At 34.4% G+C, this 27,867-nt stretch overlaps 3 protein-coding genes and 1 long non-coding RNA gene across 5 annotated transcripts in view; 2 read left to right on the top strand and 2 right to left on the bottom strand.

Annotated features, from left to right (window-relative positions):
* Nucleotides 1–4,140, bottom strand: LOC129805664 (uncharacterized). The gene is made up of 2 exons (XR_008752107.1): nt 2,542–4,140; nt 1–2,251 (listed from the first exon to the last, which is right to left on the bottom strand). It is a non-coding gene; the product is annotated as an uncharacterized LOC129805664 (long non-coding RNA).
* A 4,663-nt stretch (nt 4,141–8,803) lies between these two features.
* Nucleotides 8,804–9,399, top strand: LOC129805661 (vacuolar protein sorting-associated protein 4-like). Its single transcript, XM_055853704.1, has 2 exons — nt 8,804–9,074; nt 9,139–9,399. The coding sequence occupies exons 1-2, from the start codon at nt 8,945–8,947 to the stop codon at nt 9,267–9,269; spliced, it is 261 nt and encodes an 86-aa protein (XP_055709679.1). The 5' UTR covers nt 8,804–8,944; the 3' UTR covers nt 9,270–9,399.
* A 3,946-nt stretch (nt 9,400–13,345) lies between these two features.
* LOC129805660 (vacuolar protein sorting-associated protein 4) lies at nt 13,346–24,850 on the top strand. Of its 2 annotated transcripts, none has more exons than XM_055853702.1 (6): nt 13,346–13,564; nt 13,814–13,960; nt 14,028–14,169; nt 14,233–14,464; nt 20,173–20,883; nt 24,230–24,850. In XM_055853702.1, exons 2-6 carry the CDS (start codon nt 13,822–13,824, stop codon nt 24,329–24,331), a joined length of 1,326 nt encoding a protein of 441 aa, XP_055709677.1. In that variant the 5' UTR covers nt 13,346–13,564; nt 13,814–13,821; the 3' UTR covers nt 24,332–24,850. The 2 variants fall into 2 exon arrangements, with proteins under 2 accessions (XP_055709677.1, XP_055709678.1); XM_055853703.1 differs by having other exon boundaries at nt 13,346–13,568.
* The window catches only part of LOC129805659 (uncharacterized), a 25,619-nt gene continuing 22,538 nt past the window's right edge, over nt 24,787–27,867 (bottom strand). Inside the window, exons 4-5 of the mRNA XM_055853700.1 lie at nt 25,301–25,636; nt 24,787–25,230 (exon numbers count right to left, since the gene is read on the bottom strand). Coding sequence (XP_055709675.1) covers nt 25,095–25,230; nt 25,301–25,636 — 472 coding nt within the window. The 3' untranslated portion in view covers nt 24,787–25,094. The remainder of the gene's footprint in view (nt 25,231–25,300; nt 25,637–27,867) is intronic.

Genomic DNA, 27,867 nt, shown 5'->3' with positions numbered 1-27,867 from the left:
ATTGAAAAAGAGCCGATTGAACGAAAGTCTACTCTACTAAAATGAGCTGGAAATTTCAATTTTTGAAATTTTGGCTCATCCGAAATATGTATAAAATTCAATAATTCCTTAAAATTCAATCTAAATGTTTCAATATCAACTCTATCAGGCCTGATAATAAGTTCTCACAGGTTTTCTTTCGCTAGGCAGTACTTTCTCCTTCAAGGAGTAACTCAAATGAAGAAACCCTTTTCAGCAACCTGAGAAACGTTTCGTGACAGTCAAGGAACGAGAAATCCTTGTCAGTAAAAAATAGGAATAGGTCACTCATTGACATACTCCTATTGAATTGTATATGATCAGCGTATGAATTCCGAGTTTAAAGGATGTTTAAGGTATCGAACAAAGCTTTGGTTTCTTCTTACTGTTGTTTAGCTTTTCCGCATCATAGTGAAAGAGAGTCTGTCCGGTGGACTCCCTTCCCTGTTCGCAAGATATTTATATTTTTCAACCCTCGCTTCAAGCAAGACCTTTTACTGAGCGTAATAGTTCTGTTGCTTGTCGTGTGAACGATTGGTTGGCAGAAAACATTGTGAGTCGGGAACATGGACTGGAAGTGTTCAAATGGGAGATCAGAGCTGAGTAGGTGCCAGGCAATTGGCCGCGATAAGCCTTGATCTCCATAAGGAATCTTTCAGGGCAAAAATTCGGCTACTAGGCCAAGTTGCAGGCTACCAATGCAGGTCATGTATCATTCTTCAGAATAAGATATCGAAGGACCAATATTTGGTGAATACGTCAAGATAGGTAGGACGTTTCGAAGTAGTCTGAAGTCGAACTTGAAGGGTTCGTTCTCTATAGACATCCACAGGAATAGTTTTTTCGATTTTACAGTTTAATGGCACTACGACCAACTGATCCCATCAAATACAGAACAATAGCTTAGAACCATAAATCGGCTTTGCCGTTGATGTCGAAGTCTAACTAAGCTGATAGACTTAGACATCGGAAGACAGCAAATTAAAATTTTTTCATCGCGTTTTAATGAATAGGAAGGGACGTGTTTACTTCGAATAAATATTTCTTCTAAGGCGTACTATAATATCCCACTTTCTAAGTCTATCCGTGGGTCATTTTGCCCCGGCCTCCACTATCTTCTAAAGAAAAGTTCATTGGAAATACGGAGGTTTGTGGCATCAGCGTCTGTGGTGAAAATAATAAACTTTGGGTGTTTTTGGGTCCTTTTGGGTGTTTTTGGGTCCTTTTGGGTGTTTTGGGTCCTTTTGGGTGTTTTTGGGTCCTTTTGGGTGTTTTTTGGGTCCTTTTGGGCATTTTTGGGTTAATCGCGTCGAAAAACATGCAAAATTGAAAAATCACAAAATGCCGAATTATTAAAGTGATGAAGGAGCCATAATACCCCTCTCTTAATGAAGGGAGTACCACAATTACACTTCAGAAGTTAACAGGAATCCAAGAATGCATTTACTGCAACTAATCAAAAAATACTGTAATTCCTGATCTTAATACTTCAGTGCATATTTTGGCTGATTCTTTGCCGCCAAATCGGCAAATAAATGCAGTAAAGATATTTTTAATACAGAATATAAGTACGTTCTTTGCATTTTGGGGAAATAGTAGGAAGAACTGGGGCAGAATTAGCCAGAACGGGGTAAAGTGAGGCAATGGAATGTTATAGTTTGCCTTAGTATGAATATAGGTAAGATCCTGATTTTGTTTCAACCACCTTTTCCGTTGTCCCGGATCTGATTCAAGGTCGTTTTTTCGTCGTTGTAGGTTTGCCAAACTTGATGATGCCGTTTTTGCAAACAGAATGTGAAATAGGGTGTAACCCTGAGGTCACGGTCTCCTTAGCCGGGAGCAAGTTCCTGGCTACTTGACTTTTTTATATGGAGCTATTTGAAGCCAATTCATAAATTGAAATCGGACTCAGCTCACAATGCACTGAGGGAAAATGAATTTAAACAGAAATCTAGCATATTTGTCCCTATACAGAGTACCCGTTTATAATATGAAAGAGCCTATCACTTTTAAGATATTTTGTGTAATCGTCGCGAGTGCAAAAAAAATCCCTTATGATTTTAAAAGGTAGTATGAGGAAGTGACTTCAACTCCGCAGGTCACTTGGCAGGGGCTTCTTGAGTGGCAGACATGGGTTTCAGGGTGGTCCACGATTTAGTATTAACTAAGAACTTCTCGTAGATGCAAGGATACTGATAGATATTTCCAAACAAACTGTGACCGACTCTAGAACCTAGTCCCCGGCGAGTGGTCTTCAAAGTTGAAGCCAATTTCTTACTTTCACATACAAATGCGTATGGGAATTTTTCTGCACTGGTGATCGTTATGCTAAATATTTAAAAAGTGAGAAGTTTTTCCGTATTATAAGATACCTTTCCGTATATAGAGGGATAAATATACTAAATTCTTGTTTGAATAAATTTTTTCCTTGGAACACTGTGAGCTGAGTCCGAGATCAAATTAGGAATTGGCTTCAAATAGCTCCATATAAAAAGGCCAAATTGCCAGGCGCTTGTCTAGAACCAATTACAGCCTTCACTAAAGTTGCTTAACTGTTCCGGTTGACCCTAACTGTCATTTTTAGTCTAGATGGCGCTACATGATGAAGTTAGAAATAGTATTGCCTGATGCAAATTGGTTTAAATAACGCCATCTGACGGTTAACTGCAAGATTTATTCATTTACTAACTTTTATTTTGTGGCGAACGAATTTATACCACCGTTTTCATAAAACGTTTTCTTTTTTTATATGGAAGGACATCTTAACTTTCTTATAAAAATATGTGTTTACGAAAAAAATATATAAGAATAATGTCCAGCCCATTATTCAGAAAATCAAATCTTATTTCCGCGTTTCATGTCAAAAAAAAAATGGGGAAAAATCGCAAAAATTGAAAGAGTGCTAAAACGAAAAATAAATCTATCAAAACTCATTTGACTACAACAAAAATATATGCAAATAAAGTGTACAGATTACTTGAAAAAAAAAATTAAAAATGCATTTAAATTAATTACCTTAAAAAATTGAATTAAACCAATAAAGAAAAATACTTGCAAGTCAAAAAGGCTTTTATTGCTTTCTTTCCAAGGTATCATTTCACCAAATGTTTTTATTTCACAAAATTCTTTTTGCAGGAAATTTAAAATAGAATTTTTAAATACTCTTAATCTCATGAGTGTGTGCGTGATTGCAAAATAAAACACTGAATAACCAGAATGAAAGAGAAGAAAAAGAACAAAAAAATAAATAAATTTTTAAATGAAATCACTGCTCATTCCCTTGCAAAACATTTTTCAAAATGTTCTTTCTGCCGCCCCCTCCTCCCTACATTAAAAAAAAACTTTGCCACCACATCACAAATTTTATGAGAACGTTTTTTGTGGTTGTAGAACACATTTTGAGAACCATTGCGTATGCGAATATTTCAATCTTAATCCGCATACCGAGCTGTAACTAACTTGTAATAGTTTCTTAACATTTAAAAAAAAAGAGAGAAAAAGTGAAGATAATTGTATACTTATGTTGTATGAAATACAGGCATTACGAAGGTGAAAGAGCGCAAAAATAATCACACATTTTACATTAAACAAAAAAAACTAATAATGGTGACACAGCTTGTATAAAAAAAAAGATTATTAAAAATGCATTATTACTAAGAGATCGTGAAGAAAACATTAAATTGCGAGAGATGAAGGAAGATTTATTCATTCTACCAAAACAAAACACTACAAATAAACTACAATATTCTTGTGTAATGGAACTTCGAGAGGAGCAACAAGTTAAACAAAAATCATATACAGAAATTCATACATTTTTTTCAATTGTTTTGTTAGTAATCTAACACTTACTGAAAATAAGACATATAAAAAAATGGATGATTGTAGAGGAGGAAAGATGAGATAAAAATACATAAAATGACAGAATAATGGTTACGATTATTATATTATCTAAAAAAAAAAATGAAAAAATGTGTAGAAATATGTTACTTTTAGAGTATAAAAAAGATATAAAATGATAATAAAATCCTGTGAAAAAAAATGCATAAAGCTTTTCATACAATCTCGGTAAATTGCCATATCTTTGATTAAATTTATATGGCAATTACATCGATGGCCTTGAAGAAGTTCGATTGATTTATAATTACTTGCCAAGGCATTGGCTTTGATTCTCCAGGGGTTGACAAATCGCAATGAATTTTTGTCGCTTTATTTTCATTTCAACATATAATAAGACTCCCGTGATCTCGGATGAAACAGTTTCTTTCAGGAAGTTCAGGAAATTTTCCGGAGGTTCTCATAAACACGCAATTTTGCCGTCGAGCGTGAGAAATTCTAAAGTGTGAAATAATTATTTGAAGGTAATATTAAAATTGCTACAGAGGGGCTGAACAATTCTCTTTCAAAATGTGCTAGTGCTAACATTTTTGAATGCAATACAGTAGACTCTCTCTCAATTGGGCATTTTTGGCAAGATGTCATCCGGTTTATCGATTGAGTTGGGCGTCAAAGCCTTTTTAAATTCCACAAAAAGCGCTCAATTATAAAGAACCACGATAAAATAGGAAGAACTACAGCGAATTTGGGCAAATTAGCTTCATAATTAAACTTGAATATTGTCAACAAAATTTTTCGCCCGATTGAAAAAGAGCCGATTGAGCGAGAGTCTACTGTAAATAGAATATTGTTTGACACTAATGCGGTCTTCAGACTAGAGGTTTAGCACAGTTCCCGAAGGTCTCTAAATCCTAAATAACGTGAAATTTTATATCATTTTGAGAGCCAAATAGGCTAATTATCTTTAATAATCCAATCGTGAGTTCAATTTTCCCAAAAAAATTTGATTGATAAGGAATTAGAGCAATTAAGCCATATGGCTAAGCCTGAGGTCTGAAGCCCGTATTAGGGCACGAAGATAGGGGGACGGCAGGGGCTGTTGCATTACCCCTACATGATATTTGAAATAAAATACAAAAAGCATAAGACTAAAAACAATTCAAGGCAAGATTAGCTCACTTTAAGGGAATTTTCACTTAAAAAAGCGTCTTTCTTGATTTTTGTTTGAAGTCTTTTTATAATCAAGAGCTTTTCGCAAAACTCAAAATCTTATTTAATCCAAAATTAATTTGGATCTAAAATCGATTTATTATGATTTTTATTTAAAGCGTTGCACAAAATCTAAAGTTCTAGCTAAGCTAGACACATTACGACTTAACCCTCTAACGGTGTTTTCTTTAATATGCGAAAAAAAGTTCTAAAACAATGTTTACTAGGATAATTATGATCCAATAAAGTCGAAAAAAACCATCCATTCTTCATTATCTCTTTTAGTTTAGCTTTAGGCGCTAGGTGAGAAAATATAAAAAATTTTTGAAACTCTTTTGCTTCTAAAATTCACATTTTTAGTTTTTTCAAATTTTTTAAATAAAATATACAAAGTAGAATGACATATCTTTCAGTAAAAAATCAATTTATTTCAGTCAAATAACTTTAAATCGGAATTTTTCTTGAAATTGGAAATGAGTTTTTTTGCACAAATATTTTTTGTTGCTTTTTCTCTGACCTGTCACACAAAACTGGGAATAGCAACAAAACTAAGAGTCAAAATGAGTTCAAACTTTCAAGAGATGTTTATAAGACTATTACCGAGGACACTATAGCACTTTTAAATAAATAAAACCTTTATTGTCGCTGTAAATGTGATTTTTGTGAAGACCGCCTGGAGGCGGTCTTACCCGTTAAAGGGTTAAACCGAGAGACGGATTAGTCAGAAACTTATAGAAATGTAATCAGAGTAATACTACGGAGAGGACATTCGAATAAAAAATCTGAGTTAGTTTTTATTATAAAATAATTTTCCTCAAATTCGTAGTAGAAAGTATCGATAATAAGTCTATATCTGTATCTCAAAGGTTTCAGTGATATTTCACACTATCTTGACAGTTTCCAGGAGTATTACGGGCCTTCTAGATCCCGTTTCAACAATGAAGTATCAGACCACCCAGAGTCCCTCAAATCCCCTTAAATGAGTGAGATTGTTGATAAACATTTATATTTACAGGAATACCTGCTATCATTTAAATTTCTCAGAATCGACAGTCGATAGTATCGAAATCAAGGTATCATGTCACCCTAGATTTTAAGGGAATATTTCAAGCTTTCCATATTTGCCCAAAGTAATCAAAATCGGGTTTACCATTGATTTTTTTGGGATCTCAGTGGCGCAATCACAACTTTCACAATTTTTGAGTTTGTGTTCCGCCCGGTACAATATAAGGTAAAGTATCCCCGACTCGACTGCCCCTCGACTCGACCACTCTGGCCACAAGTTATTACTTATTTACATTTACAATAATATTTATGGTTTAACATCATAGGGGCAATTACTTCATAATTAATTAAAATCAGTGAAAATATCATAGAAATTAACCTTGAAACACTGAAAAAATCATAAAAAGACGGTGCGTTACAGTTAAATGAAAATTCGCAATTTTTCATCAAAATTATGGCGTACTTTTTGGTATTCTTGACTTTTTTCTTAAGGAATTATTTCAATTATTACTCTTACAGATTACTTGAGAATTCAAATTTTTGAGTCTAATCGCAAGTTGAGGGCTTTATTACTGTGCAAAATTTTAGTTCAATGACAGTGAAAAATTAATTTAATGTATTAAAATTGAAAGTGCATTTCAAATATTAATGTTCCTCAATTCGACCGGTCGATGCTTGAATGTTGTTCTACTTCTGAATGAATTCATAAAAGTGAGTTTCCCTATTTATTTTAATGGTTAACTAAATTTTAAGTGCTACTCATGATGTGTTGAACAAGCCAAAATTAAATCCGTGACTTTATAGTTTTGTGGTTTGTTTAATTTTAAGAAAAAATGGGTGGTCGAGTAGAGAAACCCCATGTGGTCGAGTAGAAGAACACTGATATTGAAGTGGTCGAGTAGAGCAACACTTCGCATTTTTAAAACATTTTAATTTTTTTATAATTTAAAATTATATTATGACTAAATAATAAAGGTTCACAATTAGATAGATAAGGATCTATTTTATTGTTTTATGGCCTCTACACATTGGGAGCAATTTTTGTCAAAAATTGCTTTTTTGAAGGAAATTCCCTGCAGCGTTGTAGGGGGAAACGTCAAATTTCTGTCAAAAACGCATTTATTGACGAAATTGCTCCCAATGTGTAGACACCTTTAGGTAAAAACCTTATCAAAAAACACAAATTATAACTGTGGTTTCATAAATTTTTCACAAAATCTATCCTTAAATGGTCGACATAGGGTACTTTACCTTAACTGAATGTTCAGAAAAAAGACATTTTCACACGGAATAAAACGCAATAATAATGCACTGCCTTTGCCCAACAAATACGGGAGAATGGAAGAAGCATCCACACTGTAAGAAGCCGCTCATGGACAGTCTACAAACAGACTTAGCATATTCTTCCAACACGGGATCAACAACAATATAACATGATTAATAAGTAAATCCAAAGTGTTTAAAATTCACTAAATATTTTAAATTTGATGTATTTATTGATATAAAGGTCGACTTGGCCCGCAAAAACTGATTTAACTTAGGCCCTTAACACACTTATGACTTAAGCCGAGAGACGACTTAGTGAAAAATGATAGAAATGTTTTTTAACCATTATTTCGAATATAATTACGCTAAGCCGTCTCTCGGCTAATCCTCAGGTCTGTCAAGGCCCTTACTGTGTTATCACACTTGCACATTAAAATTTTAATATGATTCACATTAATTGTCGCTGGTGAGAGTTCAAATGTGTAATTTGTGTGTTTGAATCATTTTATGTTCAAAATTTGATCTATTTGTTGATAAAAAGGTAGATTTGGCCCGCAAAATTTGATATAAATTGATTTAGAGCATTAATGCGAAAAATTAATGCGATTTTCTCTTTAATTTTTTAATATGAAAAATATTTATGCTTTAGGTAAATTAAAACTTATTTTTGCAGGCCAAGTCCACTTCTTTATCAATAAATAGAAAAACCCGAAATATTAAGTGACTCAAAGACACAAATAACATATTTGGACGCTCACAAGCGACAATTAATGTGAATCACATTAAAATTTTAATGTGCAAGTGTGATAACGCCGTTATACTTATAAGTTATAACATTAATGCGAAAATTAATGCTTTGGGTAAATTTAAATCTTTTTTTTCGGGCCAAGTCTATCTCTTTATCAATAGTTTAAATTCTAAATGGTAACTTATTAAAAGACAGAAATCACACATTATAATGCTCATTAGCAACAATTAAAATGAAATGTATTAAAATTTCGATGTGCAAGTGTTATACCGGGGTTAAGAGGATATGTACCATGCAAAAAATATTTGCATTTCCAAAACTAATTTTGAAAATTCATGGTAAGTAATGCGTTATTAAATTTTCTGACATAACGTCTTCCTCTTCTAGGAATTCTTCTAAATTGTTAGGAAATTTCCTTAATCTGGCTTTTGTGTTATGAAAAATTCAATCCCTTTCCATATGAATCACTTTTTGGCAAAGTGCCATTTTGGCACGGATGCTTTTATCCTTCTTCCTTCCTAACTCCCGGAAAAAAAGTGTCGAGATTGATTTATATTAAGACTTTGGTTTCTCATTTCCTGCTCTGAAAAGAAATAGTTGGACCCCCCTTTATGGAACATTTAGCCAAAATTTTCCCGGACTATTAAAGAGCAATTTATTTGGCATTCCCCAAATTGACCTCTGGCTCTTAAGTCTCATAGAAAAACATCACTAGTAAGCCCCTTGAATTAATCAGTAGCTTTGAAACAGGCTGCCAATGTGCTGAAAGCGGCAGTGTGGTAAAAAACAGCGATCGTAAAAAATCGAGAGTCTGTTTTTCGCGAGTCTCCCGAAGAGTGTTTGTGATAAGAAAATTCAAGTGAAATGTCCATAAAATTCAGCCAAGCCATTGATTTCATCAACAAGGCCCAGAAGTCTGATGAGAGGCAGAATTTCAGGGAGGCAATAGTTCTATATGAATCAGGAGTTCGTCACCTTCTGGATGCTCTTGAGCGTAATTCCTCGTTTTGATCTGATAACAGACCCCCAGGTTACTCACTAGTGATATCTCGTTGCAGATGAGATTAAAGGTGAAACTGCGCGGGAGGCAATTACTCAGAAGTGCCTCTTGTACAGGGAGCGAGCTGAAGAATTGCGCCAGAATATTGGCGAAAGTGAAAGTGGCCGCATAGCTCAAACGACTGTGTGACTTGAGAACACGCCCCCGGACTCAAAATCACTTCTTGACACGCTATAACACTTGCTAATATTTACTGAAAATGTATAAAATTGCTCTGTTTTGTATTTGTTTTGGAAGAAAAAGAAAAGTTTTGATAACGGACTGACTTTTGAATATATTTGACGATACAGATACAGAATGTAAGAGGAAACACTTCTATGAAAATACTACGATAAGTTTAAAAATTTTATGTATATAACTCCTATATTCTAAACTAAATTCTTTCGCCTAACATTCAAAGTTTTAATCAGTTGAATCAGTCTAAATTTCGGAAAATACGAAGTTTTTCATATAACAAAGATGAAAAATTTTTGGCGGGAAAAAATTAGCAAACTTCAGGAAAACTAAAATTTTCTACACAAAAAATCCAAAAAATAATTCAAGTTTTATTGAAAACTGTTTCACAGTTGGTAAAAGATTACTCACCTATAATTTGTTAATGCAACTCAAATTTATTAAATTTATTTGTAAAATAATTATTTTGTCAAGGGGAAGATATTTATTGAAGTGGTGTACATGTAATTGGAACTGTGTAAATATGGAAGTCTTATGGTCTCTACACACTAGAGAAATTTATGTCCATATTGAAGCAAATTCTCGATGCTTGAGCAGGAATAACTCTTCAATATGGACATAATTTTCTTTAATGTGTAGAGACCTGAGTGGGAATGGTTTTAAAAAAAAATCATAAAGTGATTTTTTTGTGAAGTTATAACCGATTCTTTTTAAAAAGATACGAAACTAATCTAAATTTTTCGAACTTGACTGGTTCATTAAACGCGCCTTCATTTGCTGAAGGAGCGTTTCAACCATTTTGTTCTCGGGGTTGAGAACCAACGCTAAGACGACAGTGGACTAGATCTTCAATCGTTCATTATTTTCTGTATTTCAAAAACAGTTTTTTTTTTAAACAGAGCTATTACCGTTACTTTCCCGATCTATCACCGATTATTACCGATGCAGTCGGGCTCAGAATTTCAATACCTTTCCAAAAAATCCAAATTTAACCAAATCGGTTGAAAAATGGACCCTCCAAAGTGGTTGATCTTTTACTTTCAATAATTCAAAATGGCGAATTTTCCGGTCATAGGTATGTTTGGGCGAAATGTTCGCCTGGACTAGCTCTAAAATATATCCGAAAATCACTGAAAAAGCTTGGGCTAATTTTGAGAAAAACCAAGAAAACGTGGTATTTGGAGGGGATAAAGGGGGGGTGGGGAGGGGGAAAAACAAACGTCGCGAGATTTTGTTTTTTTATTGGGGGTCATCGAAGACTGGAAGTCGATATCTCTAACCGTTTAAGCTCCGGAACAGTGACAAGTTGACAAAAAAAAATACAACCGTTTATTCAGATTGGTCTTGCTTACTAATGCAATATTGCGAAACACATAAACATTCTTACCATTTTCTCTCAATCTGGGCATGTTTTTGCTACATTAGGAACCTGTGTCCCTTCAGCAGCCAACTGTCTTTCAATTTTTAAAGCAAATATCATTGAGTCACTATCAGAGATACTTGCAATGCTGTTATCAACACTCTAAGTCGATACCCTAGATCTATTAGTAGCGTTTTTTAGATGTACTCGTGCCTCATCACCACAAATTTACATGATTTTATATATTGACTTGTCAGAATATAAGTCGAATTAGTCGATTTTTTTTGCAGAATTCGTTTTTTCGCTTTTCGGGTACTCCTTGAGATCCTCTTCTACATTCCCTGTGAGTATTATAACGGAAAGTTAATTATTCCCAAAATTATAGGGTTTTCAAATCTTAAAAATCCTATACTCAGCACTCAACATAGGAAATCTGAGATTAAAATTGATCTCCTGTAAAGTTGGCCATTCGCGACTTATTCGTTTTATATTCTGAGCCGTCGATATATAATATTATGCCGTGATTTTTCTTAAAATTAAACAATTGACCACGCAGATTCATTCCGGCAGTATCTCTGGACAATTTTCCTCCTTTAACTTCTCCTGACTTTCTATTTTAAACCCAAATTAAAAATTAACAATAAAACACAATACTTATTATTATTATTCGTCATTGCTTTTATATGCAAATATTGACCATTAAAAGCTTCTCAAATGACATGACTTCAAAATATAATTGAATGACATGATGCTTTTTGTATGTATTTAACCATTTTGAGTAAGTTTTCAGATAAGGCAACAAACTTTTGACGCATGAGCAATGAAATAGGGTAGGTGTGCCAAATTTCTTTTTTTGTTACTTTAAGGAGTGTTGCTTGGAACCTTATAGACAGTTTACCATTTTTATTTTCTCTAAAATCATTCTTAATACATTTTAAAATTAATAAATATGTAGACATAGCTTTTGTGGCCTATTTCGGCCACCTTCATTCTCATAGTTTTTTGCTCTTTGAGAATTTTTCCAATGTCATTTACACATCTTCTAGTTTATCAAAGCAAATTTTTATCAAAGTTAATCAAAGCTAAAAAAGGTTGCCGGAATTGCAAGCTGGCCGGAATTTGGTACACTTACACTACTTTTGGAAAACAATTATTATTTATATGAAGTAAAACGAATTATTTGTTTTGAAATACAGTGCCCGCTCTCTAATTCAGATTGGCGTAATCCGGACGAGTTATCGACGGCTGGAATTAAAATAATTTTGAGGTCATATATATGCATGTGTGTTCAGCAATGAAAATGAATTATCCTGTGATGTTTTTGTTTAATAAATGAAGTATAATAGCATAGAATTCTCTAATTATGTCTTTTTAATCTTCTTTAAAACTTTTATTCTAATTTCACAAAAAAAAAACTTGTACACTCAGTCCCGGCATTAAGTCATTCGAGATTATGCACCTGACGGAATTATGCACATATAATTATGCAAATTTGCCTACCATTGGGGGTAAATTTGTGAAATCATTTTTGAAATACGCCTGAATGTATACTATTTTTCGACGCGGGAAATTTGAAAACATTTTGCTACTTTTTCAGAATAAAACTTTAATTTCCTTTATTAAAGTAAATTTTTTTAAATATTTTACCCATTTATTGAAGAATTCTGGCCAAAAAGTACTGTTTGTTAATGCTTTTCTATTAAACAGTTGAATCTTTTTGTTTGAACTACTTTTACTCCGCGCGAAATTCGTTCTACGGTGATTTATTCAAAAGAAAGCACCTGTGAGTATGCAAATTTTCTCCATGCGTAATGCCATTTCGCGCGTTTTTTTCGGTCCCGAAAATGTGCATAATCCCAGGATTGAGTGTATTATATTTTCCAGACGATAAATAAATTCAAAAAATCTATCCGGATAACGAAGCGGACATCTGTCATATTGTCTTCCAATCATCCGAATAACAAAAGCGGGCACTGTACATAAATATCATCTACAGATCAGGGCTTTGACAGACTTGAGGATTAACCGAGAGACGGCTTAGCGTAATTATATTAGAAATAACGGTTAAACTACATTTTCATCATTTTCCACTAAGTTATCTCTCGGCTTAAGTCGTAAGTGTGTCTAGGACATTACAGGCTACTAATTAGCAAAAAGAAAAATTTCAAAAAGTATTTTTTCTATTGTTTTTTCTACCTGTTTTCCCGAACATACGTGAGGCAACAAACTCTTGACACCTACTGTAACATTGAAAAAATTGAGCTGTTCGCTCAGCTTGAGTCGTCCGAAGGTAGCGAGGTTTCCCCTATATGAAATCTCGTTCCGTGTAGGTCCCCTAGCTAAATTGACTCTATTTCTCCAAAATGAATTACCCCTTGCTAGAAGTGGTGTACAAAATTTTAGTCTTCCCCTTGGTTAAGCATACAAATTCACGCAAAGCATTTTTTAAAACTTTCAAAATTATCATTAATTCAAAAGCTGTTATTCCAAGGAGATTTTAATTTATTATAAGGTAACTGCAAAAAAGATATTTTCTCTTCAATTTGAATCAATAATTAATATGCTTGTGTTTATTTTAAGAGATATGGTAGCAGTGAGGTCTCTTAAATTTAAGAAGTTTAAAATGCGCGCAATTTTTCTTATAAGAAATTTCCAATTTTCCCGTAAGATCTCGCCAGTGATGGCTTGACAGTTCTTCTTCACAAAAAAGTTTACATCTGCGAAAAGGCCAAGTTTTCTCTCGATTTTTCCGTATTTAGAGGGATTATTTGCAAAAACCGTGATAGTGAGGTGATAGAGAATAGTTCAAAGATTGTGAATGCATAAATTGATGTTGGGTTTAGTGTGAGGAAAGTGGTTTAAATCAGCATTATCTAATCGTCACAAAAGGGTAGGTACGTCACAGTCGCCGTAGAAAAATTACTCATCGCTCATAAACGAGCAAATTTTCTCACTTCAGAAGATTTTCATGGCTATTTGAGCTATTGAGACTCTGCTGAATGCATATGCTGATAATGTTGTGATATTTTGCATGATTTGGTGACAATTCTGAAATGAGAAAAGTCCCCTTCAAGGGCAATCGAAGATATCCTTGAAAATTAGGTGCTGAATTTTTGAAAAATTGATTTTTCCTGGATAGCAAAATCAATGGCAGGGTCAGTTCCAACTCTCCAGAAGGCGATTGAGCTGGTGACCAAAGCCACAGAAGAGGACAAGAAGAAGAACTACGAAGAGGCCTTGAGACTCTATGAACACGGCGTTGAGTACTTTCTGCATGCGATAAAATGTAATAAAGCATCCGGAACTACTCCCGGAACTTCATGTTCTCACCCTCAAATCTTCTTAATTTACAGATGAAGCCCAGGGAGACAAGGCCAAGGAGTCAATTCGTGCAAAGTGCATTCAGTATTTGGACAGAGCAGAGAAACTGAAGGCGTATCTCAAGAAGGGCACTAAGAAGAAGCCTGTCAAGGATGGAGAAAGCTCTTCCAATAAGTAACTATTCTGTGACATTTCTACAAAGATTCCCACGATTTAATCAATAATTTTTGCTTCCAGGGACGGCAAGAAGAGCGACAGCGACTCAGACTCCGATGATCCGGAGAAGAAGAAGCTCCAGGCCAAGCTGGAAGGAGCCATCGTAATTGAGAAGCCTCACGTAAAGTGGTCCGATGTAGCTGGGCTAGATGGGGCCAAAGAAGCTCTCAAGGAAGCTGTCATCCTCCCCATTAAATTTCCACATCTTTTCACCGGAAAGAGGATTCCCTGGAAGGGAATTCTGCTCTTTGGGGTGAGTCATTTATTGCTTATTATTGATAACATTGATAGGAATCTGAATTGCTTGGGATTTTCTCTTAAGATACCTTTATGGAAACAACATAAAGAAAAATTAATGTATTTGAGCTTCTGTTGAAAAATTTTGAGCATGTTTATACTGGGTTCGTTGGGCCTCAAGTTGTTGCAAAAGTAATGTCGATTTAGAGCTCTTTATTTAGAAAAAAAAATAAAGAACAAATATACAGTACACGGAAAAAATATACAGTAGACTCTCGCTCAATCGGCTCTTTTTCAATCGAGCGAAAAATTTTGTTGACAATTTTCACGTTTAATTATGAAGCTAATTCGCTCTAATTCGCTGTAGTTCTTCCTCATTTTATCGTGATTCTTTATAATTGAGCGCTTTTTGTGGAATTGACAAAGGCTTTAACGCTCAAATCTATCGATAAACCGGATGACATTTTGCCCCAAATGCCCAATTGAGAAAGAGTCTACTGTAATTAAAAAAATAATTTTCAATTTTCTAGGTCTTTTTAATTCATAATTAAATGATGCTATAATAACGACTGAACTTACTTCTGATTTAAATTTAAGTATAGGAAATATCGGTCATGATAATTAGGCCACGCCCTCTACAAATCCTCAAATAAAAAAAACGAAAATTATGTGATTTTGTATTGGATAAATTATTGGATAATTTGTTTATCCAATAACTCATACAACTGGGCGTGGCTTCCAAAAGGGTGTGGAATCAATCACCATAAAAGCTTTTTGGCTTGAGCTTTTTCAACGTAAATTTTCGTTTGTGACTACAACTTTTTATTTTTTTTAAAGTTGCTTTAGTCTGACCTTAGTATGACCTTTAAAACAAAAACAACATTACACTAGATCCCGACATTATGCACATTTTCGGGACCGAGAAAAACGCGCGAAATGGCATTAAGCATCTAGTAAATTTGCATACCCCAAGGGGATTTCTTTTGAATAAATCACCGTAGAACGAATTTCGCGCGGAGTAAAAGTAGTTCAAACAAAAAGATTCAACTGTTTAATTAAAATGCATTAACAATTTTTTAAAAGAAATTCATCAACAAACAGTATTCTTTGGCCAGAATTCTTCAATAAATGGGTAAAATATTTAAAAAATTTACTTTAATAAAGGAAATTAAAGTTTTATTTTGAAAAAGTAGCAAAATGTTTTCAAATTTATTGCGTCGCAACATAGTATACATTCAGGCGTATTTCAAAAATGATTTTATAAATTGACTCCCAAGGGTAGGCAAACTTGCATAATTGTGTGTGCATAATTCCGTCAGGTACATAATTCCGAAGGACTTAATGCCGGGACTGAGTGCACTTTGTGTTGAATTTTTACGTTCTTAACTTTAAATGTAATTCAGACCAACATTTCGTCCACATTTACCATTGACCTTCATTAATTTTTTTAAATAAGTTTTCAAGGTCATAATGTTAAACAGATCTAGAGAGAGTATTTATCAACCGATTGAAAAATTCTCGTATTCATTTGAAAGGTGTTGGAACTCCAGACTAGGCTAAATCGATTTCCACCAATTTTGATAATTAATGCCTCTGGTACACCTTTTAGAGCGGTTAAATTTCATTAAAACAAAATTCACGTCCCTTTCTGTCTCAAGAGATTTGTATAAGTCTATTATATTCTTTCGAACACAAAATTCAGCTGAACTCAATTTTATTTTGTGTGATATTCAAAAGAAGAAGAAAAGTGGAAAAAAGTAGGATAGACATATGCAAAGCTTATAAGAAAGAGAGAGATTCAAATTTCGACTTCACGAAATTTTCTTGATCTAATAAAAGGTGTGCTAGAGCCATAATGACTCCGGTACACCTTTTAGATCAAGAAAATTTCATGAAATCAAAATTCGCATCCCTATGTCTATCTCATTCTTTCGCTGCAATTCGATTGAGCTAAATTGAATTTGTTTTGATCTTTAAAAGAAGAAGAAGAGTGCAACAGAATGAGATAGTCATATACAAAGCGTGTGAGAAAGAAAAATATTCGAATTCCGACTTCAGGAAACTTTCTTGATCTAAAAGGTATGCCGAAGCTATAATGGCTCTGGCACACCTTTTAGACCGAGTGAATTTCAGTTTCTCACTAGATGAATTTAGAAGATCAATATTCGCTGATTTGCAATTGCGCCAAGTTTGGAGGTGTGCGCGCTTTGTTGGAGAAATAATGCCTTTTCGATATATTGAGGATTTCCAGTCAAAATTCAATTTTAAATTCAGAGATCATCATTGAAAATTTTAGTTTCAGGAGTGATTTCAATTGGTTAAAAATCGATTTTTGATTTTTTAAATTGATAACTCAATTTTGTGACTTCTGCAACAGGATTGGGAGGGGCAGTTTCAGACTTGCATTACTTTTGAATAAATTGAGTTTAGGAAGAATAGATAAAATAGAATAGAATATTTAATCGCAGAAAAAAACGCAAAGAAAAATAATAAAGAAGATAAAGAGTTAAAAAGGAAAAAAACACTTCTCCAGAGACCAAACGGTCAGAGGTAGACACCTAGGACTTTCGGGGCCCTCTATAAGTCTACCCAGGGATCATTAACGTGCCCCTCGTTTTCCCCCCGCCAAAACCATCTCTGCCCGTCAAATCATTATTCTACCTGCCGATTTTACTCTGAGGTTTTTTGAATTTTAACGGTATATTCCAGTGTATTCAGAGAAAATCTGTAGATTTTCTGCTGAATTTCTGCTAGAAAATCTGTAGATTTTCGGCAGAATTTCTGCAGAAAATCTACAGATTTTCGGTAGAATTTCTGCCGAGAAAATCGGCATAGTGTCCATTACTTCACAAAAATATTGTTGATTTATGTAGAAACTGTAGGAGTTATAAAGAAAATGGTATGCTCTGCTTAACAAGCATTACCGATTAAACATTTTAAATAAGTAAAAAGATGCGAGCAAAAATACTAATTTTTTAAAAATCGCCCATGGAATGATACAAAAACACGAAATTTAGGTCGAAACTCTGCTTAAAGTTTTCACTTCACTTTTCTCTACTTGTAACACGGCGTCGCAGAATTCTTTATTTTATATAAACACCGTGATATCACAAAAAATAACTCTATTGAATTTTGTAAACTTCAGTGAAAAATTTTTCCATCTCTTCTGACACATCTTGTCTGGAAAGTCTGGAATGTAGAAAAAATCTACAGAAAATCGGCAGAATATCTACAGAAATTCGTCAGAGATTCGTCAGAAAATTTGCCGAAATATTCTGACGAATTTTGTCCGAAGCCCAAATAAAATTCGTAAGAATATCTACAGAATTATCTGCAGATATTCTGTAGAGGTGTAGATTTTCTCTACAGAAATCTTAAAGATATCTGCAGATATTATTTGACGGGTGTCGCCGAAAACCATCTTTTTTGGATTGCTCGAAAACACATCGGGCGATTTTTCGTATTTTTGGATATGTTTTAGAACGGAGGCAGCCAAAATCCCAAACGCCAAAATTCATAATGTTCAAACTCCTGAAAGAGATGAAATTAGAGGGAGAATAATGTGTAGAATAATTTCCCAAGACAGAGAAAATTTCCCTTTGCCTCCAGCAAGCGCGGGTGCTATCGTGGAAGTAGCTATGACACTTTTCATAATTCGGGGTTTTGGCTTTCCGGATTTTGACCGGGACCCGACATATGAGACACTCAGAGCAGAAATGGACTGTTTTAATAGGGAAAGGCATACAAGGGAGACCACTTCTGCTCTGAGCGTCTCATATAATCTTCCCAGAAACTATTCTTTAATTTTTAACTTTACTCTAAACATACGTTTTTTCGGAACGGAGGAAGTATTTATTAAAAGACTTAAAACACTTCTCAGAAAAGTAATGCCGCGCATTTTTGAAATTTAATAACAACATACTTTAGAGTGAATTACTCAGGCACCTTTGGATCGTGTAAAAATTAAACGATTTTATGGATCGTTTTGCAAATATGGACTAACCTTGAATCTAGTATCATGAATCTAAATTAAAACAAGAAAGATTTCATTGATATGAACACAAGGCATAGAATATCAATCAAAAAGGTTTGGTCACAATTTCCATAATGCTTAAAAAACACTATAAAAAAATATTTTATTTTACTGCACAAACTCAAAGATAGAGCAGTTACATAATCGATTTTTTATTTTAAATTGTCACTGTCCTAGAGCTTAAGCGGTAACAGATATCAATTTCTGGTCTTGGGCGACTCTTGGGTCTTAAGACGTTTTTTTTTTTTAATTTTCCTCCCACATCCTTCCAACCCTTCCAAAACCATGTTTTTTAGTTTTTATCGAAAACGGCTCCTACGATTTTTTTTTTGGGATATTTTTTGGAGATGGTCCAGGCAAACATTTCGTCCAAACATACCTTTGACCTAAAAAAAAATCGGCATCTTGAATTTTCGAAAGTCAAAGTTTAACTGGTCTTGAAATTAGTATAATGAATCGGTTGAATATCCGTGAGTGACTTATTTTTCTCGTGTTTACATTCTTTGTTTGTTCATATGCTTGCACCTCATGCCAGAACATTCTAAAATGATCATTTATTTACCAATTTTTGATTTTGAAATGCTTTTGTAATTTATGAATCAATTTGATCTCTAATAAGATCAGTAAGCACCACAAGATCATGCGAAAAATTAATTCTTGGAGGACTCTCTCTCAGGAATTCGAGTATTCCGCAAAGCTGCGACGATTTACCATCTCTTTTTTAATTGCAATTTATTAATTTGACTGCTTTTGAGTTAGTGATCTTGAAAGTGTATTTATTTGACAAGTATAGGGTTTCAGAGAATACCATGTTGAACAATAGCGGCCATCGCCGTCTTAGCGTTGGTGACTAACCTCCAGAGGAAAAACAGAATTTTCAATAACATGCTTATGCGATGTAATACAATTTTTGGAGAGTCATTGAACCAAGTGCATTGAAGACGTAGGATGTTACTTAAAAGAACAAAATTGCCTTTGAACTTAAAGTCTTGTTATTTTTGTTTTCATGTTGAGTTAGCGCCCGTTTCACGAATCCCGTTAATAATAGTAACAATGGCAGTAAAATGTTTTTCAATTACATTAATCGTTAAATGATTTACTCTATTTCTATAGTTTCTTTTCAAAATATTCCCAAAACTGCGTAGATTTTTTAAAATCGAATTTCGGATAATTATTTATTTACAAATTTCCGATTCATAAATTGTTCATAACCTATTATATCGATTTAAATTTGTTTGAAATTCGAAAACCTTTCAAATGAATCCACACTTGTCGAAATTAGTTGAGAAATACGGTCTCTAGGGGATTTTTAGCCTTTGACTTTGAAAAATCATTTAGAATAATTCATGGTCATTGTCATTTCTATGCAATGTGTACAATAAATATTCATCTAAGCAGGCTGAAGAAGTCTTAAAAATTGCGATTACTTTTGCAACAACTCTCTTTTTATTTTCTTTCTTCTGGTGAATGAAAATAAGTCAATTCTTATCTCTGTGAGTAGTGTGTTGTAGTCGTCTGTCATTAAAAATTCCTGGAAAGTTCTATGACTTCTTTGGCATTTTTTGTGTACAATTTATTCAGTGAAAAAGCCCATTATTCATTCATTGGCGCTGAGTATACATAAAATTTTTGGCGTACTTCCCAGCGCGAAAAATTGTGTCTAAGTAGGCATCTCTTTGTTGTTGTTGCAGCCACCCGGAACGGGAAAATCGTACTTGGCCAAGGCAGTAGCCACTGAGGCCAATAATTCGACATTCTTCTCTGTGTCGAGTTCGGATTTGGTGTCAAAGTGGCTGGGAGAGTCTGAGAAGTTGGTGAAGAATCTTTTTGAGCTGGCTCGTCAGCACAAGCCCAGCATCATCTTCATTGATGAAGTGGACTCACTCTGTTCTTCGCGGTCAGACAATGAGAGTGAGAGTGCTAGGCGCATTAAGACAGAGTTCTTGGTGCAGATGCAGGGAGTGGGAAGTGACAATGATGGGATTCTTGTGCTGGGCGCCACAAATATTCCGTGGGTACTGGATTCAGCCATTAGGCGACGTTTTGAAAAGAGAATCTTCATTCCGTTGCCCGAAGAACATGCACGGTTGGTGATGTTTAAGATTCACCTGGGTAACACTACTCACGTGCTCACTGAGAATAATCTCAAGGAGTTGGCCAAGAAGACCGATGGTTACTCCGGAGCAGATATTTCCATCATCGTGCGAGATGCCTTAATGCAGCCTGTGAGGAAGGTTCAAACGGCCACTCACTTCAAACATGTACGGGGTCCCTCTCCCATGGACAAGAATGTTATAGTTGATGATCTCGTTACGCCCTGCTCCCCTGGAGATCCGGGTGCAATGGAGATGACCTGGGTGGATATTCCAGGGGATAAACTCTATGAACCTCCTGTCACGATGGTAAGTCATTCATTTAATTTTCATTCTACTTCTTTTTTTTCTTGTTTTTACAGCAATTTAGGCAAAACCATTTTCCACTTTTTTTGTTACTTTTAGATGACTATATTTTTAATTTTGATGAACCATTTTAATTTTTTCAAAAAAAAAAGTCGAAGGCGTGGCCAAAAATTTTTTGGAATAAGGACAAAATTAATACAAGAGTTGCCCTAGTTTGATACATTTTAAATAACATAAAAATTTGCATTTTTTAAAACAGTTTTAAACGGAAACATCTCGAGAGTCAAAACGGCCTTTTGCATTTTTTTATTTTACAATTTTTGTAAATTTTTACCTATATTTCGTTTTTATTTTACTTTTCTGTTCCATACATTTCAGAGTTTTCAGTCAAAATCCCGAATGGGTTAAAATCCGAAAAGAGCACCAAAATCCGAAAAGCCAAAACCTTGAGTGAATTGAATGGGTTCCAGATTTTGATTTTCGAAATTTTGGTTCTTGAGGATTTCGATCCAATCGAGGCTTTGACCTTCTCGGAATTTTGGTTCTTCGGAATTTCGGTAGTTCAGGGTTTCGATCCATTCGGAATCTCGATTTATTCGGGATTTTGGTTCTTCGTGATAACGTTTTTGAGATTTTGGTGGTTCGAGATTTCAATCAAATCGAGACTTTTACCCTTTTGGGATTTAGGTTCTTCGGAATTTCGGTAGTTCAGGGTTTCCATCTGTTCGGAATTTCGATTTATTCGGGATTTTGGTTCTTCGGAATAACGTTTTTGAGATTTTGGTGGTTCGAGATTTCAATCAAATCGAGACTTTTACCCTTTTGGGATTTACGTTCTTCAGAATTTTGGTTGTTCGGGATTTTTACTGTTCGGAATTTTAGTAGTTCAGGCTTTCGATTCATCCGGAATTTCTATTCTTTCGGAATTTTGGTTCTTCGGAATCTTGGTAGTTCTTGATTTTAATTAATTCGGGATTTCGATTTATTCGAGAATTTCGATCTCTTTCAGCATTTTGATCCATTCGGAATTTTGAATCTTTCAGGGTTTGGCTTCTCCGAATTTCAATTTATTCGGGATTTTTATTCTTCGGAATAAAGTTTTTGAGATTTTGATGGTTCGATATTTCGATCCCATCGAGACTTACCCATTCGGGATTTTGGTTTTTCGGAATTTTGGTAGTTCGGGATTTTGATTCACTTGGGATTTCGGTCTATTCTAGAATTTCGATCTATTTAGCATTTTTATCCATTTGGGATTTTGAATCTTTCAGGGTTTGGTTTCTCCGAATTTCAATTCGGGATTTTGATTTTTCAGAATTTTAACGTTTTCGGGACCTAGATCTCTGAGATTTCGACCCAATGGAGACTTACCTTTTTGGGATTTTGGTTCTTCGGAATTGCTCTTTGCTCTTAGAGCAGAGGCGTGCAAGAACCGTTGAAGCCGAATAAACGTCAAATGAAACATGTACGTCAATGGTCAAAACGTTACCAGAACTTTGACGTTTATTCGGTTTCAACGGTTCTTGCACACTTCTGTCTTAGAAATTTTAGTCATTCAGGACTTCGACTCATTCGGGAATCCAACCGCAAACGAAAATTTTGACCCTTCGGAATTTTTGGCGCTTCGGGGATTTCAACCTGATCAGGATTTTGATCCAATCCAATTTGAGAGAGCTCTCAAATCGGGAAGGTTACGAGGATTCGGTATTTTTACGTTTTTCGGATTTTACTCTTTGGGATTTCTACCCAATCAAAGCTTTAACCTTTTCGGGATTATTGTTCTTCGGAATTTTCGCTGTTCGGAATTTCAATCCATTCAGCATTTTTATTTATTCGAGATCTTGACTTTCACGGTTTAGTTCCTTGGAATTTCGATATATTCAGTATTTTGGTTTTTCAGAATTTTGACATTTTCGGGATTTTAGTCATTCAGGATTTCGACTCATTTTGGATTTCGACCCAATCGAGACTTTGAGTTTTTCGGAATTATTGTTCTTTGGGATTTTGGCTATTCGATATTTTGATCCATTCGAGATTTCGATCCATTTGGCATTTTGATTCATTCGGTATTTTAACCCATTCTGGTTTTTCTCTGCTACATATAGTTCATTGAAACTTCGAATTTAAGGATTTAAGGAAAATCGAACACTCTTAAGCAACGTTACAATCTAATTCGAACTATAAAGGGGCCAATGAGATTTTAGAATGGCTATAACTCCATTTCTAATTGTTAAATTCAACTTTCCACTTTAACATTAAAATTTTGTAAAACCGTTACTGGAGGGCGGAAATATCAAAACCTAAATTTTATAATTTTCATTGTTGAATAGCTTAACTCCTAAAGCGTGAATCGGGTTTAATTTTAGGTATATTATAGCTGAACTTTCTACCTATTAAATAAAAAAACCTAACCCCGTCTACCTGGTCAGATTTATCTGACCTGAGCTGTAGGAGGTCGAAGTACAAAAATGCCCCACCGATGGCACCGCAATAGCTTAAAAACAAGAAAAAAAAAGATTTCTCAAAGACGACATTGTGCAAATTGATAAAATTTGATCAAATTTTAGACTTGTAGTCTAGGCTATAAAGTTTCTAAAAAGTATCGTGAATTTTCTGTGGTTATAGTAGAACACCGGAGTTATCAGAGGTCAAAGTTCACGAAATTTAAAACGCTGTATTTCCGGTTCCATTTTACCGAATTTGGTTAATAAGGATACAAATGAAAGGTGTCACTACAACTTTGTAGAACGTTTGAAGTTCATATGGTTCGTAAGACTAACGGTAGGGGCGCGACAGTCGAAAGACCAATTTCCAGAAAATGTAAGGGCCTTGACAGACCTGAGGATTAGCCGAGACACGGCTTAGCGTAATTACATTAGAAATAATGGTCAAACTACATTTCCATAATTTTCCACTCAGTCGTCTCTCGGCTTAAGTCGTAAGGCCGGCTTCAGACCTAAGGTTTAGCCCAGTTCCCAATGGTCTCGAAATTCAAAATTGCAACCAATTTTATTGGTTTATCAAAATTTAATGGATCACTTGCCCATGTTGACCAATCTTAAGTGATAATTTTCTGAAAAATCTTGATTAAGAAAAAATTAGAGAAGTTAAGCCATATGGCTAAACCTTAGGTCTGAAGCCCGTATAAGTGTGTCTAGGGCATAACCCTAATTATCTCGATACTCGCTTAACCGATTTTGATGATTATGTCGGTTACGATTTCGTGAGAAATACGAAGTTTTCGTGTATTTCGCGAACTTAACCCAAAATTACTGCTTTACTTCCCGCGACTTTATCTCTAAATCGAAAAATTACAAATAAGCTGATTTCGGCTTTTATTCCTTTTCAGGGCGATATGTTGAAATCCTTATCGATGACGAAACCAACAGTAAATGAGGAGGACATGAAGAAACTCGATAAATTCACCGATGATTTTGGTCAAGAAGGGTAAACTCAATGATAATAAAGATTGGAGTATTTTTTCCACTAAATTGATAACACCAATACGACACTGTTGCCTAAAAGAAATATTTTTTAAATGTAGGAAAAACAAAATAAGATCGTGTATATTTTCAGTGATTCAAGAAAAAAAGGAAAAAAACTTTTGAAATTAATTAGAGATGGATGTTCAACATAAAATTAGATTAAAAAAAAAAAAAAAACAAAAAGGAAGATTTTTGCTTTAACCATTTGCTCGTTTTCTTGAAGCACGAGTTTATGGAAAGGAAACTGTTTTCCAGGGAGCTTTCTGATATCCAGGCAACTACGTTTAACTTTTTTTCTTTCTCAGAGATTGTTAATAAAAATAAAATAAAGGATAAAAAAATCCATCCGTCTCTCCTCTTCACAGCAACATGAAGTTTATTGAGGATCTTACGAATTTCTGATGAAATAATAAAACGTAAATTTGCTTTTTTTTCAATATGATAAAGAAATATATTTGTAAAATATATGTGTACAATATATAAAATAGTTTTACTTTCTACAATCAACAATGTTTTCCAATTAATGTCATTCTACTCTTTCACATTTTTATTTCTTTCTCTTGTAAAAATCACATTTCTTTGCATTTCCAATTTCCGCTTTATCTTAAAAAGTCATTTAAAAAATAATTCTATTGGTGATTGTTAAAAATCTCTAAATATTAAACTTTTACGTCTTGAAAAAATGTTAAATGGCATTTTGTGTTACTAAAAAAAATCTATTTGAAAAATTCACGGCAAAATTAATTCAGCCGTTGGAAGAATGTCCGTTTTGTAGAGACAGTGCAGAATACTCGAATACCAGATTATCTGATCATTTGAATTGGTTCCAGCCAAAATGTGTCCCATAAACGGAGAATCTCGGTTCCTAAATGACAGAGAAGAAAAGAGAAGTTTCAGTAAATCTCAGAATCGGGTAATAATAAGCTCCAACAAACCTCTTCATGAAAGAATTCTCAACGAGAGTTATTGCCCATCGGAATTGGCACTCGCGCTTCGTTTCGCATCCCAAATAAGCCACGATATTCTTCAAATCTATCTCCTTCACCTTCACATCCACCTGCTTCTCCTTCTTGATCACCGTAATCTTCCCTTCCAGAAGTTCCAGCGTGAAGGGTTTGAGGGTCTTGGTCTTTGAATCGGCGAATTTTAGCTCAGTATTGGGAGAAACTGTTGGTAGATTCCTTAGAGCTCGTTCAATTTCGTAGAGATATTTTGTAGGGCGCAACTCCAAGTAGTTGTCCTTCCGATCAGCATCTGACCAATCAGTCCATCTGCGTTGTTGAGAGAAAATTTATTATTGCCTTATTTCGATTATTGAGTCAGTTCTAAGATTCTTGAGCAATTTTGACCATTTTGATCATTTTTGGTAATATTTTTTTACTGATAATAATTTATTTTATTAAAGAAATGCTTCCAAGCTTCGCACATACTCTGACTTTGAACACTTCGTATTTTTCCCAAAATCTTTTAACCCATTCATTACCATGGTATTATACATCATACGCAAATTGAGTGATTTTAGATGATTTATTCCTGGGAAATTTTTATCTGAATTGCTGTCGGGAATGGATTTTTAGTAACTTTAGTTCTTCAATTACTTTAGAAAATTAGTCCGACAGATGAAAATACATTTTGTTATTGTTTTCTAGCTTCACGGAAGGTTATGCAAAATTTTTGCTGAAAATGGCGGACGCAAAATTCGACATCCCGTCGAATTTGTTAAAATTTGCCTTCATCCTCTCTCCTGATTTGAATTCTAGTTGCCAATTGGTGTTTTTGGATAGTTACTCTATCTAAATCAATAGAGTTTGTAATGAATTAAGGCACAGAATTTAAATTCGGTGACCGTTAAGACGTGTGTTTGACAGGGGCTCCCTGCGCTCCCATAATAGGTAAAAATTTTTTATTTTCAAAAAATTCATCTATTAATCTGTAGGAAACTAATCCCACAATATGAACATTCTATCTCAAGTATTTCTGGTACATTGACTGAATGGGTTAATGAATATGACCTATTATTGTATTATATCGTCATAGTTAGGGCAGAATCACATTGACAGTAAAATGCTCACCGTCACCGTCAAAGCTCTCACCGTATTTCGTTGATTTACGCATTTTCATTGCAATTCTTAAGCAAATTTTCCATTACGATATTACCTTGTCTCATACTCGGTGGCACTAGGTGAAAATAATATAAGAAAATTGAATAAATAAAGCGAAAATGCGATAAACGGTGAGCAAAAAAACTGTAGGATTTTTTTTGCTACAGTTTTTCGTACAGTTTTTTTTGCTCACCGTTTATCGCATTTTCGTTTTATTTCTTCAATTTTCTTATATTATTTGCACCTAGTGCCACCGAGTATGAGATAATGTAACACGGTAATTGAGAATTTGCATAAAAATTACAATGAAAATGCGTAAATCAACGAAATACGGTGAGGACTTTGACGGTGACGGTGAGCATTTTACTGTCAATGTGATTCTGCCCTTAGTCTTAAGACGCTTCGTGGAAAAATTGTGTCAGATGTGTTCGAAGCCAAGGTGTATGCGAAGCTTGAAAGCTTTTCTTTGTTAACAGATTTTGAAAGAACCGGATTAAGGTAACTAATTCACTCTTCAATTCTGGCACAATGAAAACATTAAAATTTACTTCGAATTAGATTCTCTAATTCAGAATAAGAATTAGGGAAAAAATCATGCCAGAACATTTTCCCAAGGACCTAGTGAAAGCGGTTCAAAAATTGCAATGAAATCGAGTGTTCTGATGATGTGTTTTTTATTTTTATTCAGTGTGCAAAGTGAAGTTTTTGTTACAGTTCTTATAAGGTTTGTATGAAAATTTTGACTAAGAACGAGAGTGGATAATGTTTTGAAAAAAAGCGCAAAAAAGGTCAACACTGAAAAGTTCAAGTCCTGTGACGTCCTTTTAGTGAGTACTTCTTAAACTTTTTATGTGAATTCACAGAGGGTCCCAATTGGGTGGGAGAAGAGTAGTTTCAGGGTTTTAATCAAATGCTGTTTTCCTAGTTCTTCCAAGTTTCCCAAAGAGAAAATATTTCTCCAATGTTAGAATCCTGATAGGGACCCTCCGTCACTTCAGGAAGATGGTGCGGGATCGATCCCAAGGCGCTCCAAGGAAAGATTTTGAATTTAATTCAGCTACCTTGTCCTAGGTCTGCCTCGAGGTCGTCGCTTCCTCACAATCGCTTGCATAGCTTTTCTGGAGAATCTTTTTCTATTCATGCTTTGTACATGCTAACAATTGCTAATAATAATTGATCGGTCAATTGTGGTTTAATGATAAAAAATAAATCTCTGGACAACTTATGAAGCGATGGAAAGATTTTATTGAATTTAATTGAAAGCATTGATCGTTCAAAATTTTCAGAGACTATAAAGCATCAATAACTCTCGGGTAGTTACTTCCCGGACGGTTACTGCTGCATAAGAATGAAACCTGACCTGACTTTTCGATACTTTTGTTTTTCCAATGTTTCACTAT

This window comes from Phlebotomus papatasi, chromosome 3, assembly GCF_024763615.1.
Source record: "Phlebotomus papatasi isolate M1 chromosome 3, Ppap_2.1, whole genome shotgun sequence".
Classification (NCBI taxonomy): domain Eukaryota; kingdom Metazoa; phylum Arthropoda; class Insecta; order Diptera; family Psychodidae; genus Phlebotomus; species Phlebotomus papatasi.
Note: the sequence above shows the minus strand (reverse complement) of the source record. Positions and strands in the feature narration are given on the sequence as shown.